Source organism: Lemur catta, chromosome 6 (genome assembly GCF_020740605.2).
Source record: "Lemur catta isolate mLemCat1 chromosome 6, mLemCat1.pri, whole genome shotgun sequence".
NCBI classification, from domain to species: domain Eukaryota; kingdom Metazoa; phylum Chordata; class Mammalia; order Primates; family Lemuridae; genus Lemur; species Lemur catta.
The window spans coordinates 41732862-41751600 of NC_059133.1; the positions used below are offsets into that span (position 1 = coordinate 41732862).

General features: G+C 38.8%; 1 protein-coding gene across 1 annotated transcript in view; it reads right to left on the reverse strand.

Moving 5' to 3' along the window:
* The window catches only part of TPH2 (tryptophan hydroxylase 2), a 94689-nt gene that overhangs the window by 34570 nt on the left and 41380 nt on the right, over window positions 1-18739 (reverse strand). The window contains exon 8 of the mRNA XM_045555235.1: window positions 9120-9246. Coding sequence (XP_045411191.1) covers window positions 9120-9246 — 127 coding nt within the window. The remainder of the gene's footprint in view (window positions 1-9119; window positions 9247-18739) is intronic.

The following is an 18739-nucleotide window of genomic DNA, read 5'->3' on the forward strand; positions in this document are numbered from 1 at the left end:
TTTCTAAACATAGTGGCCATTTTTAAAATTTCAAATAACTGTGGTGTTCTCCTCATAATACAAAGAGATGGCAAACACCTCATAATGGCAACAGCAAATACCTTAACTGAAACATACACAAACGGATAGAGCAAAACAGCCTCGGCTACAATATCTAAATTCAAGGAAGAGAGTTAGAGAGAAAAGTAGCCTTGAAGCACCCAGGTAGAAAAAGATCAAGGGAAGGTAGTGGTGAAAACAGTGTAAAAAAAAAAAAAAAGTTAAACTCTACGGGACTAGTTAAAGAATTAGAGTGTTCCTTGCAAGATGCTACTACTTTTCTATATGCACAGCTGACGTAAAAGTGAAAGTAATGAGTTGGGATAGACATTATTAGCTTTTAATTAAGTTACTCTCAGAAATAACACACAAACTGATCTATCCACCCAAACATCTCAATTAAGAATGTACAAAAGTACATTCCTTCCAGGCCTTTGTCAGCTTTGTATCAAATGATCCAAAGAGATGAATTAGTTCAAAGACATGGAATAAATAAGCCTGAAGCTTATTTCAGGCTTTATGTAGAGATACTAAAATGGTCATTTTTAATGTCATCCCTGTTCAGAAAGAACTACAGCTGGGCATAAATCTTTTAGCATCTGAAGCTGCCCTACCCTCAGCCAGGTAGGCAAAGGCAAGAGGAAACAAGGTAATGTCCTCGACAGGCAGGAAAATATTAATTAGCAATTTATAAACTAAGTTTATCTTTACAATCACACTTCTAATGTGAATTATAGTTGATTATTAGTGTAAGACTAACTGTACATTTTTATTACCACTCTCAGCCTGAGAAAGTACTGGTTGTACCTGAAAATTCAAGTACACTTGATTTGGGCCATCAAAAGCCACAATCAATGCAAACTCTTTTATTTACAACAAATACATTATTTGTTTTGATAAAGGAACATACAGAGCCCTGTATTATTAATTTCCTGACACTTCTTTCCTGCAAAAAAAAAAAAATTTAGCTGATGATCAGGTCTCTGTTCACAATGAATTCTACCCTTCCAAAAGATATTCTAGACTGGTATCTTCTAAACTGTGCTCCTTGGACTATTAAGAATTGGGATGCTAATATGCATTTCATCAAAAGAGACTGCTACAACCATATAATGTATTTTCTTTTGTTGTTGTTGCTTTGTTTTGTTTCTAAGATTTTTATTGCTTATCAATTGTGCTCCATAGCATTCAGTATCAAAATGGTTAGGGTTCTAGTTTTGCCATTATCAGAGCTCAGATGTATTCATGATTCCCCCACCCTTTGCCTGGTCAGATACAGAACAAATTTATGATCATAGTTCATTCTGTGTGTGTGTGTACACATGTGTCCTTTTCTTCCCCCTTCCCTTCCTCTCTCTGTCTCTCTCCCCCTCCCTTCACCTAGTGACATCTGTAGTTCTGCTTGTGACTGTAGGCTCTGGCCACCCTTCCCTTCTTGGCTGGGAGTATAAACAGCCAGACCCCCTTTGCATCGCAGTTATCTTTTTTTTCATATTATTTTTGATTGACAAATCAGAGTTGTATACATTTATGGGGTACAATGTGATGTTTTGATATTTGTATACAACGTGGCCTGATTAAATCAAGCTAATTAATATAGGCACCATCTCACTTACCTATCTTTTTTTATGGTAAGACATTTGAAAGTTACTCTTAGTCATTTTGAAATATATAACACATCATTATTGACTATACTCACTCTGCTGTGCAATAAATCTCAAAACCTATTCATCCTATCTATCAGAAACTTTGTGCCCTTTGATCAACAATGCTGAAGCTCACTTTTTTTTTACATTTTAACATTTCCAAAATGGAGCTTCATCTTACAAAAATTTTGCTAATTTTTTTCCCTTAAAAAACAAAAAGCAAGCCACTATTAATAATATGTTTTCCAACCAATGCCATCTTGGAATGGAAGAAATATGGTAAGTTTGGAAAAATAACTTTTTTATCACTTTTGGAGATTCACTCTGCATATTATCTTATTAAAGGTTATGAAAATTCCTACACAAAGCTTATTTAATCCAGCGTTTTCCAAATATATTTGCCCAGAACTCGTAATACCATTTCATGAGGCTGACATTCCAGGAACACGTTCTGGGAAAGGGTGCTCATTCCTTCATTACCTAGGCTAAGGCTCTCGTCTCATCAGCATCACCAGGGCCCAGCGACAGAATCCTTTCAATCAGAAAGTGAAGGTAAACACGTTTCAGGGTCAACAGAACTAAATGGATGACCTAAAACTCCCCGTAGAGGGAAAATTCCAACTGGGCCAGAGGCCGATTTATTCTGCTTGGCAAACATCTGTGGTATATTCATACTGATTGCTTTCTCCTACAGATGATGCACAGCTTTGTCTGTTTCAAATGCCTCTATGATGTGAGAAATGAATAGACTGAATTGAAGCCATCTGCATCACAGGATGGGACGCACCATTTGATGAAAGATGCCCCTTTACATTTTCTAACATTTGAGGGAAGGGAAATCAATATATTTCTGGGCCTAGTTCTTAAATTCACCTGATCAGTAAATTTCTGTTTGTGCATTCCTATAAAAATAAATAATATAAGTCATATGAAAAAGGACCAGATGAAAGAAGAGTATGAGAGCATATATACAAAACATAACCAGTGAAATGGCCCTCATAGATATAAGGGTCTGTTTTCATGCCTTGAATAAGTCATAAATAAATTCATCTCACAATGTATAATATTTATCTGGTGATATCCTATTAATTTCACTTTTAGAAAAGTATCAAAAATATGGAAATAAGGATGAATGATTATCATGTGCCTTTTAAAATATATATTATTGTCTAATGGGCCCACATGTTTAAAATGTCACCTGCTTCTCCTGCCACCAAAGTGTGGGCCTTGCACTGGCAGCATCAGCATTACCTGGGATCTGCCAGAAAAGCTGAATCTCAGGCCCCACCTCAGACCTACTCTATCAGAATGTGCATTTCAACAAGATCTCCAGGTTATTTTATATACATCACAGTTTGTAAAGCACTGATTCAGGAGATAGAATCTTTTGCTGACTTCCTACTTACTGTGGATTAGGGCCTAGACACTGCAAAGTTAAGTGTTAACTTGTGAAGATTCATAAATTGCAAATTATTTTTGCCCAGTAGCCATGCAAATAATTTTTGCCTAGTAGAAAAGATAACTTCAAGGTTATAGTTTTATTGCCCTGTAGATCAAAAACCAGTTTTGTATCTTATTTCAGGATTCTTTTTTTCAGTGACTATATATTCTCAGTCCCTCAAATTCTTCTTTGAACTAGATGCACCATTCTGCTTTTCCCTCATTAATGAGTTAAATAAATCTTTGACACGTGCTCAGTGCATATGTATGAGAGTCACATTTGTAACATGTTTAAAGTCACAATTCAAAACCAGTCACCTCTCAACAGCAATAAGGTCACTACTGAACACTACAATAGCCATCTTAGGAAAAATATTCTATTGTCTAGCAAATGGTAATTGAGAATGTACAATGTGATATAAAGATGAATCTAACATGGGCTTGTCCCTGAAGGATGGTATTGTCTAAATTAAAATCTGGACCAGGCACAGTGGCTCATGCCTGTAATCCCAGCACTTTGGGAGGTTGAGGCTGGAGGATCCCTTGAGGCCAGGAGTTCAAGACCAGCCTGGGCAACATAGTGAGACCTCAACTCTACAAAAAATAAAAATAAGAAAAATGAGCTGGGCATGGTGACGCACATCTGTAGTCCCACTATTTGGGAGGCTGAGGTGGGAGGAATACTTGAGCCCAGGAGTTTAAGCTTTGGTTGGACTGTTGCACTCCAGCCTGGATGACAGAGGGAGACCCTGTCTCTAAAAAAATATGTAAGTAAAAATAAAGTAAAATCTAACTTAATATATAAGGGCTGGCAAATGAGGGCCTGTAGTTCTGTTTCAGCTTACAGACATGATTTGTAGCCAAAGAACTCTTTGTTTTGTTTTAATGTTTTCGTTTAATGCTTTAGGCATATTGTATGTTCTCCAGTTCTCCTCAGGCTCTAATACTCCTTATTATCTTATATAAAGCTGTTGCACACACATTTGCTACCTGCCTGGCCACAGAAAGCATTTGAGTTTACAACCCCTAACATACACACTAATCTATGAAATCTACTTTAGCCAGCACCACAGTGGAAAATGGCTGGTCTCAAAATTATAACACACTCTAAGCAGCCCTTATTGAGAACACTTTTGCATATCTGCCACACACAGACCTCGGACAGCTATGATGAGTATGAAAAGAGTACAGCTGCCAAAACCAGTGGCCTTATTCATTATCCACCAGAGGGCAAATTATTTACATGACTAAAAATGCATTTGTGATATACTTTCCAAGCATTTTCATCAATTTCTTCAAATACAACAGAGTTTCATTTAAATGGTTCTCAAGGCATAGAAACCATTGTCTACATAAAACAGTAGAGATAGCTTCATTCTCAAAACTGAGCATTATTAAAATGTCAAAATAAATATCATGCATAAATACAGCAAATAGATACAGTAGGTACAGGCACCATAGCTGGGTACCTCTGAAAATCAAACCCAGAAGTTCAAAAGCTGCTTTGGATAAAACAAGAGTTTGGTGGTGCCAATCGGTCCTAGTGGAGATTGTTTTATTTCTTAGATTTGTCTACAGTACATCACAGAAAGTTATTAAGTGTCTGCTTTCACTAGGTATGACTCTTTTTCATAAGTGCTTAAATTCACTAAACAAGGAAAAACAGGCACTATATAAACAGAGTCATTAATAATATAAATCTCACCTAGAGTAAAAGAATAATGTGGTCTGTTTCATTGTTTTGCATAAATAGTGATTTCCATGGTTTTCCATTTGTCCTTTCTATGGATTTTTCTCCTTTGGTGCATCTCATCTTTGATTTTCCTCTCAGTGCTTCTTCAGAGCGCTTACTGCGACCAACTTTGAGGAAATCAGCTAATACTACCTCCATTTGTCACCTGGCCTAGCTAGCCACCACTACCCACCCCTGCAACCACCACAGGACTTTTTATCCCTGCCAGCAAGACCTGAACTCTTAATCTCTTAGTCTTTGCAAGTAGGTCATTAAATTTGCCTTCTAGCTTCAGTGTATGGCATAAGGGTCATTAATATGCATGTGATCCAACAGGTTATTTATTCCAGGGGGTGCTGTGAAATTGCCTCATTGGAATCTAACTGTGTTTTCTTTCAAGAGCATCTTCTGGCAGTTTCTATCACCTTTGTTTTTAACTGAGGAATGGGGTGTGGTTCTAGACGTCAATAGCAATTTTAGCATCATTTCAAGAAAAATCTCCCTCACCTCCTCACACTCCTCCATACTCTCCATATCACAAAGAAAAATCTTTCCAAATTTCTCTTTGATCTGCAAAACCCTATTAAAAGTAAATGGGCAGTCTATGAAATTGAAGAATTATAACTGCAAGGCTTGTGAGGGACAGAAAATCATTGGGAGTTGGGGTGGGGGCTCAGGCAATGTCCAGAAAAGAGAAATGAGTAAATCACGCAAAACCATGCTGAGACACAAACACCCCCCACTTCTCTGCATTTAGAAGAGAGTCAAAATCTTTTCCATTAAAATCCTTTGCAAGTTTACACTCTGATTTTTTTTAACCATCAAAGCCACTGCAAGATTGCAGGCAGGTTGGCCTCCTTGGTGGACACCTGATCGCCCCTCACCTGTCACCTATATAGAGAAAACCATCTCTTCTGGTTCTCCCCTCAGCCCACGTGCTGAATCCCAGTGTCCAACATCAGACCCAGAACTCACTCACGCACACTGGGAAGATTCATCTAAATCCACTTCTCCTACATATCTGCTCATGTATATAAGTAAAATAATGATACTGACTCTAGGTTTTCTGTATTTTTGTGTGCTAGATTGTGACTTGCTTGAAGCAAGCACCACTCCTTTTTTCCCTACCCCTACCTCATGGTACCTAGAATCCTTTGGCCACTTAAAGAATATCTGTGAGTTTGAATTGGCTTTTGCTGAAAAGCAGGTAAATTCCAGGAAAAAAATAAATAAAAAAAAAGGGGGGGGGAGAAACAGAAAGAGTGACAGAGAAACATGATTAATGACCTAATGATCTCTACCAGATGGAAGTGTTTTTAGCTGTTAGAGCAAAGGCAATCCAAGGCCAAGTGTATAGGAATCATGCTAAGGAATGTAAGTTCCTAAAGAAAACTTACTTATCCTACAAATTTGCTGGCCCTACTAAAGTAGGCTTCAAGGCACAAGTCTTATTTTTTTCTTGAAAGTGTGAAAGTAGAAACAAAGAATAATGGCTCCCCAAAGACGTCCATGCTCTACTCCCCAGATGCTGATTAAGGCTATCCATCTTGAAACGGGAAGAGGAGCAGGAGTTACCCAGGTGGGCCCAATCTAATCCCACAAGCCCTTAGAAGCAAAAGATCTTTCCCAGCCTTTGTCATCGAGAGAGAAATGTGACAACAGAAGAAAGGCAGAGAGATGCATTCTTGCTGGCTTTAAAGAGGGGGGATGAGAGCCATGAGCCAAGGAATGCGTGCGCCTCCAGAAGGAGGAAACAGCAATGAAAGAGATGCTCCTCCAGAGCCTCCAGAAAGAAATTCAGCCCTGCCAACCCAGAGAGACTTCTTATTCTGACTGAAACTCTTCCTCTAGTCCTCCCTCTCCCTCTTCTCCACTTGGCTAACTTTTTCTCATCTTTTGAGATTCAGCATAAACTTTCTTCCTTTCTTTTCCAAAAAAAAAAAAAATCTTAGCTTTATCTGTACAGGCTATACATTTCCAAAAAGTGAGGAGGACTATGTCATATTCATTGTAAATGTAATTTGAAAGATGGGATTAATTCATAATTTGATGCAGTGTAAAAATAAAGGACAATAAAACTGCTTTCTTCTCACTTCTTTTGAAAAAGGAAAGATTAAGAACACTCACTAGGATCCACCTACATTCACATCCATAAACTCCGACCTATTCCTTCTCCTCCTCTGAGCACACGTGTGCACACGCACACATACACATCAGCTCCAGACAGAACCTGGCAGCTGAATCCCAGTTTGCGGCTGTTCTGAGTCAGACAAGTAAGCAACATACCTTACTCCCTGGTCAAAGGTACACCTGCAGAGAGTTAAAGATTGAAATGCAAAAAATTTCAAAGGAAATTCAAAAGGCACAGAAAAGTTTCCAAAATAAGGAATTTAAAACCAGAGCCAAGGTTGAGAACTAAATAACAGGGCCCATGGTGTGAAGGTTTTAAAATATGTCCACAAATACTTTGACACTTTTTCTTTCAAAAGATGGAACCTAATTCCTCTCCCCTTGAGTGTGGACTGAAGTGAGTCTCCTCTAATGAATAGAATACGGCCAATGGGGACAGCATTGGATCAAGTCACGAAAGGCATTACAACTTCCTCCTTGCTCTCGCTCTCTCCCTCCGTCTCATCACTTGCTGTGGAGGAGGCCAGTGGCCATGTTGTAAAGACACTCTAACAGCCCACGGAAAGGCCCACGTGGTGAGGAACAGAGACCTCCTGATGACAGCCATGTGAGTGGGCCGTCCTAGAAGCAGACCCCCGAACCCTCCGACAACCACAGGCCCGGCCACACCTCGACTACAACCTCATGAGAGTCCCTGAGCCAGAACCACTCAGTAAACTGCTCTCAAATTTTCACATAGAAACCATGAGATAATAAATATGTGTTGCTTTAAGCCACTAAGTTTTGAGATAATTGGCTATATCCTGAAAGACAGCCAATGCACATGAGATCCAGATTCAGTCTACAAATATATTTTCCTCAGCTCATAATGGTGGGATGTTTATAATGAGCCAAAATTTTAAAATCATTAGATTTCGTTTAAAAATATAGATTGCCAGTCTCTCTTAAAAATTGGGGTGATGTGGCAAGACAAAGCCCTGCATCCCATCTGGCAACACTTAGTGGTGGCTGGGAACCAGCATTCTGCCACACGAGAGGTACATTCCCTCAGTCCACCAAGGTGCCTTGTGCATCCCCGTAATGACACTAAGGGTCACTGCCATTTAGGTGGCTTGCTGTGTATCTTTCAGTACTGAAATATTTCTCAGTTCCCATATCCTATCAAAAATAAGTAGGAAACAAAAAATACACTGAAAGAGTTGTGCGTTTTAAGAAATCTAGAGAAAACTTATTTCTTGGTGGGAGTGAAGAATATTCCTGCATATCTAATATGTCACTGATGTGTATCTGTGCCACATACATACAACTTAAGATCCCATTTTTCTTTTCATGGTGGTTTTGCTCATTAGGCTAACTGGCTGGTCTCTGTAGGCCAGAGATCTTGCTAAACTTGCTTTCTTTTCCTGGGCTCTTCGAAATGGGGCTAAGGTAAGGCATGTGAGTGTGCAAGATCTGGCTCTTCTGCATCTTAAAGGTAGCAGCCAGCATTACACCTTTCTTCTCATGTTGCTTGTTTTGAGAAGAAACTCAGTTTTGAGAATATAACCCAGCATCTATTAAATTTTGGGGGATGCACTTAGAATAATTATTGAGCCTGAGTTTCTTACTGCTGACTCAAATCATATATGACCACAACCATACAGACAAAGCAAAGAGATAATCCCAGGTACAACCCCTACTTTATCACAAATGTATACTTTTTACTATTACTAATATTTCTATGGGAGTCAGCAAACTACAGCACGAATCTGGCCCACCACCAGCTTTTGTAAATAAAGTTTTATTGGAACACAGCCACAGTCATTCATTTATGTATTGTCTAAGGCTGTTTTTGTAACAGTGGCTGAGCTGAGTAACTGTGACAGAGACCTTATGACCCACAAACCTAATGTATTTACTATCTAGCCCTTTATATCTAACTAACCCCTGAACAAGAAGAATAAAATACAAATATTTTGGTGGTCAAGAAGCCAAGAATTCACTGTGCTTCAAAAGAACACAACATGAAAAAGGATAAAATCACCATATTCTCTCTAGAACATTTGCCTATAATTCACAGTCAGTAACTCTGAAGCTTCTTACCTTACAAACGGACATAAATAGAACAGTTTTTAGGTGGAAAATGAACTCACTGTGGCTAATTTCTGAACATCTTCATCTGATGCTCCCAGGGATGCCAGACCTATTTCTTGTGAAAATTGAGCAAACTTAGGATCCGCAAGTAGTGGAACATGTCCCAAGAGTTCATGGCATGTGTCTCTGATAAAAAAAAATAATAATAATAATCATGAAGACATGTTATACAAGAAACTTTAAACTACCATTGGTAGAACAAGATTTAAAATCCTAAATAAAATCTTGTTACTGTAATTAATTAGTTACCATATTTTATCAATTCTAAGACTTTTTAATCATACTTTAACATCTCTGAAATCCAGATGCATCTGACAAGCAAGAGCATCATATCATTAAATGATATACAATATTTTAACAAAATAATAGCAACTACTATTTTTAAGTGCTTACTATATGCCAAGCACATGATAAGTATTTTATTACATACATTATATCTTTTAATCCTCAAAACAATCTTAGAGAATGAAAGCAACTTATTATTACAAGATCTTATAGAACAGAGGTAGGAAAACTACAGCCATGGTCCAAATCTGGCCCATTGCCTATTTTTGTAAATAAAGTTTTATCAGAACACAGCCATGCCCATTCATTTATGTATTGTCTACGGCTGCTTTTGACTATAACTGCTGAGTTAAGTAGTTGTGACTGAGATCATATGGCCCACAAAGCCTAAAATAATTACTAGCTGCCCTTTTACAAGAAAAGTTTGCTGATTCTTGCCATAGATAGTAATGAAGCCAAAATTAGAATCCAGGTTCTCATGATTTTTCAACTCTTGCTCTTAACCCTTAAGTTGCACTGCAACCCTGTTACACTTTCCCAGGCACTGGGAAACAGCAGAGGATCATCCTGTCATCATCAAAGTGGCTTTTCCCCTAGATAATTTATCTGCTCTAACACAAACAACTCCCTTGAGACAGCACATTGGAATAATCTCCCAGTTCTCTGCTTTGGTTAGCCTTAACTAGTTAATAACAGAAGCTTGGGACCTCTCTCATTTGCTTGAGCTTCCATTTGGAGCCAAATAAGTGGGCAAAAGACAGGTATGTGTCACAACAAAACAAGGCAGATGCCTTCCTGAGTCACTGCCATGAATAATGAACTGTTCCATGACACCAAGCTGTAATGGAATGAATTCCCCGATGACTCTCTGGGAATGGATCGAGATATAGCAACATTTTATTTTCTTGGCAGAAAACTAATTAGCCAGGTAGTAATTGGAAGATATTTTAGATTTCATTTGTACTTCTCTGAAGTGCATCCTGTCAAATAGATGCTATAATCTACATACCAGGTGCTACCGCCATTATTATAAAATAAGTCGGATGGTCTTATGGTTGAAGCACATGAATCATGGTCAAGGGCACAAGGTCAATGCCCACATAACAGATGGCATCACTCAATCACAAAACTTGTTCCCGCAACTCAAACCACATCCCAACCTCGGCCAGCCACTTCATAGACACATCAGGTTAAAAGGGCAGCCAAGTGAGAATACGTGAACAGGATACTAAAAGAAACTCCAAATTCATCCCTTATCAACTGTTTGCCAATAGCTTCCTTTTCTGCATATAAAATGAATTTGTAAAAAAAAAAAAAAAGAATACGTTGTGGTTATTCTTTAATCACATTGCTTAATACAAAGAATCAAATTCACTAGATTTTAGGGCATAAAGGGTATTTAAATGTTATCCAAGCCCCTCATTTGAAAAAAAGAAGAAATGAAAAACAAAGGGAAGAGAGAGAGAAAGAGGAAGGGAAGGAGAGAAGGATGGGGAGAGAGATGGAGGAAAAGAGAAAGAGAGAAACAAACAAAAGGAAGGAAAGAAGAGAAAGAAAATATACTGAGCTCCTACTATGTACTGGGAACTGTACTAAATGTTTTCATATCACATTAGTAGTTTGATCTTCCTCTACAAGGAAGATTTATTATTCAAATTTAACAAATGAGGAAACCAAAATTCAGTAAATTTAAGAATCTTTTCCAAGATCACACTTTTTATAATAGACAGAGGAAAGATTTGCCTCCAATGCTATGTTCTTTCTGCTCTCTGTTTTAATTTGCAGGTATGGTGTAAATAAGAAAAGAGTGGGGGTTGTGCATGGCTTAGGCTGTAGGAAAAGACTTTAACCAAGTTGGTTGGGCACAAGTCAAAATGTAGTTACTATATCCTAAGTCTTTCTTCCTGTCACTCAGTGGTTCTCAACCTTCCAAATCACTTGAGAAGCCTTTTTAAAAGCATCAAATGGCCAGGCCCTACCTATGACAAATTCAATCAGGCTCTCTGAGATGAATCTGAGCATCTTTTTTTAAAGCTCTCCAGGTATAAGAAGACAAAGCCCAGGTTGAGACCCACTGTCATAACTGATGACCCTAGGAGCTCTCCTAGCAGGCTTTACGAAACTAGTACTTAAAACTAAAAGTGAATGTGATTATGTAATTTTGAGCCACCCAAATTTAATTCCACTAAAATTTCATCATGGTACTGGATAATAATGAAAGGTGCTGACCAAAAGGTAAATAGTTAACTAATTACTCCTCCACTTGCATTTGATTCAGTTACCGGTCCAATACTTCTATATGGGGATGGACCCTATAGATGCACTGTTGTGATCAATTTTTTAAAAGATCATGTAGCCTGCACCAATGTTAGAATTAAGATCATGTGGCCCACCATGGAAAAATCTGAATACCCCCATTGTAGCTATAATTCCAAATTAGACCATATGTCAAACTCCAGGAAGTACTGAAGACGTAAGTATTCACTCATAGTATCAATAAACAAAGTGAGCAGAAAATAAAGTAACAATTATCATAAATGCTTACTATGAGCCAGGCACTGTGCTAAATGGTTCATAATGTAAGGAGAGAATAGAGTAAGTTGTGGCTATAGCAGTGTTAACTTCCTGGTGCAATACTAGATTTCCTTTTGAGCTTGCTAAATGCTTGAAGAAGGCTGATGCAGAAGACAGTCTTCTATCTACCTGGATACTAACGGAGTCCAAAACTTATTGATAGAAGGTAAAATGAAAAGTCGGCAGTTAAAATGGAAAAAGGAAGGAAAATGCTAGAAATCCAAAGACATTAAGGAGTCAATTCTCCATGGTAGAAAAGGAGCCATCACCTGAATTTCAAATTAAGGTGTCATTATCAGAAACCTGTAACTCACTAGCCAACTTAAAAACCTTTAATAGCATTACAATTACAAAGTAATCTAACTATATATATAAGATGACAAAAAAATTATAAATCTGGAAGAAAAAAGTCATACAATACAGAAAAATAAGTTATATTGTTTCATTTTGAATGAAAGCCTGAAGCAAGATGTCTAACAGAATTATTAACAGAAACTTAGGGATGCCCTTTGCTCTGTTATAGGTAGAAATGATCACATTGTATTTCTCTAGTTTCTGCCCTTCCCTTCTCTCAGCTCCATCTCCATGCAGAGACCCTGAAAAAGAATTCTCAAGATTCCTAAGCAAAGTATGGATGCAGTATGTGCAGTCCCCTCACTTCTCATGGGACCAAGGCTTTAAGCACCCATATTTCAAGGCCAGGAACAAGGTTACTGTCTTTTATATCTTTAGGGGAACATCTCAGCAATAAACACTGTATTGTTCACTAGCCCACTGTCTTTGGCTAAGGCACATGTAGACAAAGGAAACTAAAGTGCCTGGAAACTCTTTAACCAAAGAGCAAAGAAAGATATTTAATGTTACTAATAAAAGCAATTAATTAACTTGTCTTTAGTTTCTCTGAGACCAAAGGACTTAGAATCTGAGTTGACCACCACTCTTTGGGGCTAGGAGAGGTTCCAGGCTATGAGGAGTCTGAGGGAGAAGGCAGACCACAAAGACTTGCCTCCAACCTCTGAACCAATTAAGGTCAGTTGGGCTGAAATTACGCTATTAAACCCTATTTTACAAAGTACAAATGCCACTGCTGCTATGTTCTGCATATAGAGTAGTTTGAGATCCTTACATTGGTTGTATCATTCACAGCTGGACCCTTAAGTATATAATTATGAACAGGTTTTCAATGTGAGTCCACAACTATTGCCTTATCTCGCCAGATCTCTCTTAAAAGATTCAATTATTTGGCCATAATTGCACCTGTCAGCACATGCTCCCTCCAATCGCTACATCGGCAAACTTTTCTCTTTTTAACTCCTATCCTTTTGATGCATCTTCACCTGAATAATGCTTTTCAGAGCCCTTTTCACAAAAGCACTCTGTTCACTGGAAATGTAAGACCTTTCAAAACTGTTAACACTATAAAACATCATGTCTCCTTTAAAAAAAAAAAAAAAAGCAAGAGCTGATATCAGACACTAAACTTTTGCTGCTCTAAATTGGAATCTTCTCTGATAAGCCCTGTTGGGGGATTCTAGAGCCTGGGCAAAACGTCTCCAGGGAATTCTTAAATCATTCTTAGAAAGTAGCGATCATTTTGCTGCGGGGAAATAAGGGTCCTGGTTGTTAAGTTCAAATTCAAAATGAGTCTGGCATTTTTCTCCTCTTATCGGTTTTCAAAGCTGACTCCCCTCGCTACATGTTGAACAACTCCTTTTTATTTTTGCTGTAAATTAAAGCCTGTAAGAGGCATTGAGTGAGCATCCAACATTTGCTTCCCATCCCAAATCAGCGCATCTGTCTTATAAAACATATTTCTATAGGTTTTGTTTGTTCTAAATGACACAGAAGCCAACACTTTAGCTACATCATGAAGAGAAGGAAAGGAAGATGAGTGGGAGGGGTGGAGTTGTTGCATTAATAAAAAGAAACAGGAGGATGAGCTGGAAGCCAAATTAGGGTATGTTTTTCAACTTTCACACAACATTTGGTGGGTAAATGCAAGTAATCTGGGATAACACACCGGGATGCGTTGCAGGCGGGTGACTTAGTTTGTTTTCACTGCATAAGATGATAAGGGGAATTAATTTGGTACTAAGGCAACTTTTTCTCAGGGCTTCCTTTGGAGCCATATACAGAGTCTCTTTAGTTTAGATTTAAAATAGCATACTGTAAAATCTGACCCACATAAGATTTAAGGCAGCTCTTATGATCACTCCCTCTTATATCCCTATTACAGTATAGATAAATACAAATGTGCCCTTTTTTTTTATGAAGCTGAGCACCTGGATGTTCCCCTGGAGAAAACCTTCTTTTCTTTTTCCCCCTAGGAATCATAAGAAAGTCCACTGATGTTCCTCTCCTTTACTACAATTCTTTTGAGATGGGCAGATATTATAGTTATCTTTCTTCAAATTTAGTTCCAGAAGTGTTTATTGTGTGCCTATTATGTACCAGGTACTATATTAGGAACCAAGGCTTAGAAGTAAATAAGGCACACTCTTACAGTGACTCTTAGCAAAAGTCACCTTATGGTTCCATAAAAGGGCAATCAAATAGCAAGTACTAACTTTCCTGGATCCATGGAAAGAAATCGTTTCCAGTTTTTACAACGATCACAAAAATACTGCAATGGAAATTCTGTTGATATGTCATAGTTCCCTGCCATTTCCGAGATATTTCTTATTTCTTGGAGAAATAAGAGACATTTAACTTTCTCTTCCCCTCCCCAATTTCACTAAAATTAAAAAAGCAATATAACGGTCAAAAGCATATACTCTGAAGGCAGACGTAAGTCCACTTCCCACGTTCCTGTGTAGACAAATTACTTAGAGCAGCATTGTCCAAAATGACTGTCTGCAATGATGAAACTGTTCTATAGCTCTGCTGTCCAATATAACGGCCACTTGGCACAGGTATCTATTGAACACTTGAAATGTGGCTTGTGCTACTGAGAAACTGAATGTGTCGTTTTATTTAATTTTAATTAATAAATGTAAATATCCACATCTTAATAATATTGTAGAACACAGTTTTCTCATCTATAAATGGAGATTATAAGTTTCCCTATCTCTTGCCATTCTTAAACAATGTAGTAAGATAATGCATTGAAAATATGAGTTCCCATAAGTTAGGTATCATTATTAATATTCCATCAAATTGTATTTATACCTGTCTATTGTACTTGAATAAGTTTTGCCCTTTTAGAAGGTGCTTTATCACCTATGAAGCAGTAAGCTTCTCCAGGACAGAGGCCAGGCCATGTTCATCTTTGGGTTCACAGTGCTTAGAAAAGACCAGCACATGAGATATGCTCAATAACTTCTTTTTGAACTCAACTGAATAGAGCAGGTGATGATGGGCTCTATGGCTCCAAAGAGAGGTGAATCCAAGTGAAAACCAAGTATGGTTTTTCTAATTTCCAGTGTCTCATAAAGGCTTTGGACCAGAACTTGGTTTTTTGCTATTTTCTAGTTGTGTAACCTTAGGGAAATTACCTGACTTCTCTGAACCTTGGAATTGCCATCTGTAAAATGGTGACAATCCTGTCTTCCTCACAGAGATGAGTGGAATGATGCCAGACAAACAGAATGTGTGTGGGAAATGGCAGGTCCCTTTTACCTTCTCCCTTATAGTGGCTTCTGTGCCTGTGCAGAGACGTAATTCTCTACACAGGAGTGAAGAAGTATGAACAGTGATTACCTCTTCCTTGCCTAAAATTCAATCATTTTGAATTTCTTCTTCTGAACTTGCAATTTAAAAATGCAAATACTGCTGGGGAAAAAAAAAATGTTTCCCTGGTCATCTCAGTCTTCCATACCCGAAGGTACATAATGAACTTCTTTCTCCCTGACTGCAGGGTGCTGAGGGAATATGAATTTTGATTCAGGTTCTGGTGCTTATGAGTGCTAATTTTGGATAGGGACATCACACAAGGAAGACAGAGCTGGATGCGGGGGCAGGGGAGAGTGACAGAAGGAATCCTGCTTTGAATCTGCTAAAAAGAAAAAGGAAGGGCAGCTGAAGCTTTGAAGCTTTATCCCAAGTCACTGTGGATAACAGCCTAAAAGAACAAAAACAGGGCTCCAGCAGGCACTTAGGCACAAATTTAGTTTCAACAAGCACAGGTTTTAAATAATACATAGGATTTTTTTAATAGAATGTGTATTATTAGAATTCTTGTAGCTCTTGAGACAAAAGGCTCTGTGAAAAGTCTTAGGGGTTATTTTTGCTTTTAGGCAATTCACAAAAGTAGACACGATATTATGATTGAAAACCTGGGAGTCCAAGTCTAAGAACATGGCCTTGTAACTAAGGACACACTGAAATTTTATGAGGCACATTAGCCTCCACATGAATTTAAGAGGTGCTGAGTAAGAGTGGACTTATTTGGTATTTATATAAAGCTTTTTTCTCTCCAAAGATCAAAGCGCTATTTCATCCTCCCTCACACAGGGAGGTTAAATGGCTTGCCCACAGTCACCCTGGGAGCTGAGGAGTGGGACCTGCTCTTCCAGCCCTGCAGTCCATAGGTCTATCTGCCTGGGGACATAGCTGTCCCCTGTCTGCTAACTGCACTGCAATGGGGCACTAACCCCTTCCTTTCCAGTGAAATAGCAGATGCTTCCTCTTGATAAGGGGGCAGGCCCACTGTGGCCTGCGAGATCAAAGGAGAGAGAGGGCCTCTAACAAGCCTGGAGGTTGGGCCAAAGACTGGATGAGACAGCACAGCACTGCACTGGTCAATCAGCATACACAGTTTTTAGGGTTCTGGCAAAGCAGGGCCACCAAATAAAAGAAAGAAAGTGGCACTTTCAAATGCCTTATACAAAATTTGTCATTTGAAATTCTTAAAAAAAAAACAATTCAGCTTCAGCATATATTTGAGTTTTGAGTTTCTCTGTTTAGTGTTACCGTTTAATGTAGAATAGCAGTGAAGTCCACAGATGCTGACACTACTGCCCAAGTTCAAATCCCGGCTCCCCCGCTTACCAGCTGTGTTATCTCAGGCAAGTTATTTAACCTTTCTGTGACTTATTTCCTCACCCATGAACCGACAATAATAATGGTAACAACTTGGAGGATGCAGTATTAAATGAGTTCATCCATATGTAACACTTAAAATAGTGCCTAGTGTGAATATACAATATACATGTTTGCTATTAATAGTAAAGAAGTATTGTCGCTGCTGCTGTTATGGTTGTTGTTGTTGAAATTATCTACGTTGGAGGATGGAAGGGATGATAATATTTCTAGGTCTTAGGGCCTCTAACATCTTAACTGGCCCTGGGTGTAGCCCAGAGCAAACTTCTCCTGAGGGAGAAGACGCGTACCAAGCTGGGAGCATAAGTTCTGGGAGAAGAAGCAGGAAGGGGAGGCCAGATGGGATTGGCTTTCTGAGAACATGCCATTTCCTGAGACCCACGAGCAATAACGCTGTTCTGCAATCCTGAGCCGCAAGAATGATAATAGCTCTATGGAGGCAGCCAGTTGGCTGGGCAGGAAGCTTGGCACTGAGGTCACATGTCCTATGGGAAAGAACGAGTTTACTCTAAACGGAGCTCACAGGCATGAAGGTTAAATTCTGTAAAGCTTTGGTTTATCTTCCCAGCTCTACAGCCAGACCATGCTGAGACTTGACTTCAGCAAGACCCAATATTAAAAACACCCACAACGGCCAGGGCTTAAGTCAGACAGACCCAAACCCTCTCAGATGGGAGCAAGGAGAAGAAGTTGGGAACAGAAAGATCATATTTTTCCTCTCATTACAGACCTAGTGAGAGGCATCTGTTCAATCAAGAGAGGAGCAGCCAACCTTTCCTATAAATCTGAAACCTGTGTCTTTACCTGCTGATATCATTACTTAACAAATGAGGATTAATGTCTAACCCCCAAGAAAAGGAAATAAATGACATTTCCTGCCAGTTTTAGAAAGGGTTCTGTGTTAATAAGCAAGGGTTAACCATAAAATTCATTTACTTTACTTAGAAACAGATGGAAAATATGGTCAGAAATAATTCACTTTTATTTTTCTTGTAAAATTGAAACAGCAGCAATGATAAGAAAAATCACCTGACTGCAAAGTATTTAAAACAGTTATATTTAAAAATAACATTAATTGCCTCTAAACTGTTCAACTGCAACAAAAAAGATTTTCTTTAATGCAAATGTATTTAGTTGTATTATGGTAATAAACATTGCAACATTAGTCAATGGTGTCCTGAATTATTTCCTAACAGTGAGAGTTTGCTCTTCGATTTGAAAAAAGTGATACTACCAGAAAAAAGCAGAAGATATGTGGAACAGGAATGACACAGCAAAAGTTGCAGCCTAGGCAACAGAAATAGAACACCATACCCAGATGGCCCAAGCCAGTGGCCAGAGATAAGAACTTGGAGACATCTTTCCCACCTAGTAGCCTGGGCTCCCCACTTTCCCATTAAAAAGACCATTGAGGCATTTGCCGAGGAACTTAGAGCGGCCCACACTCTGCTAGTTGCTACTTCACACTCTTCTCTCTGCTTGACTCTTCGTTCATGCTTCGCATGACCCAGGGATGAAGGAGGGCTGCCCTCCTGACTCATTGTGCCTGCCCTGCCCAGGATCTGCAAGTAAAACTCTTTGAACTTGTTTTCTCGTTTGAACTGTAGTGGTGCATTCAATTTGTGTCTTCCATCTGAAGAACCTGGGGCTGCCCTGGGCCAAGTTTTTCCTGGGACAAGAGGAGGTGGGAGGAATACAAGGTTGGGCTTCCAGTGCCAGA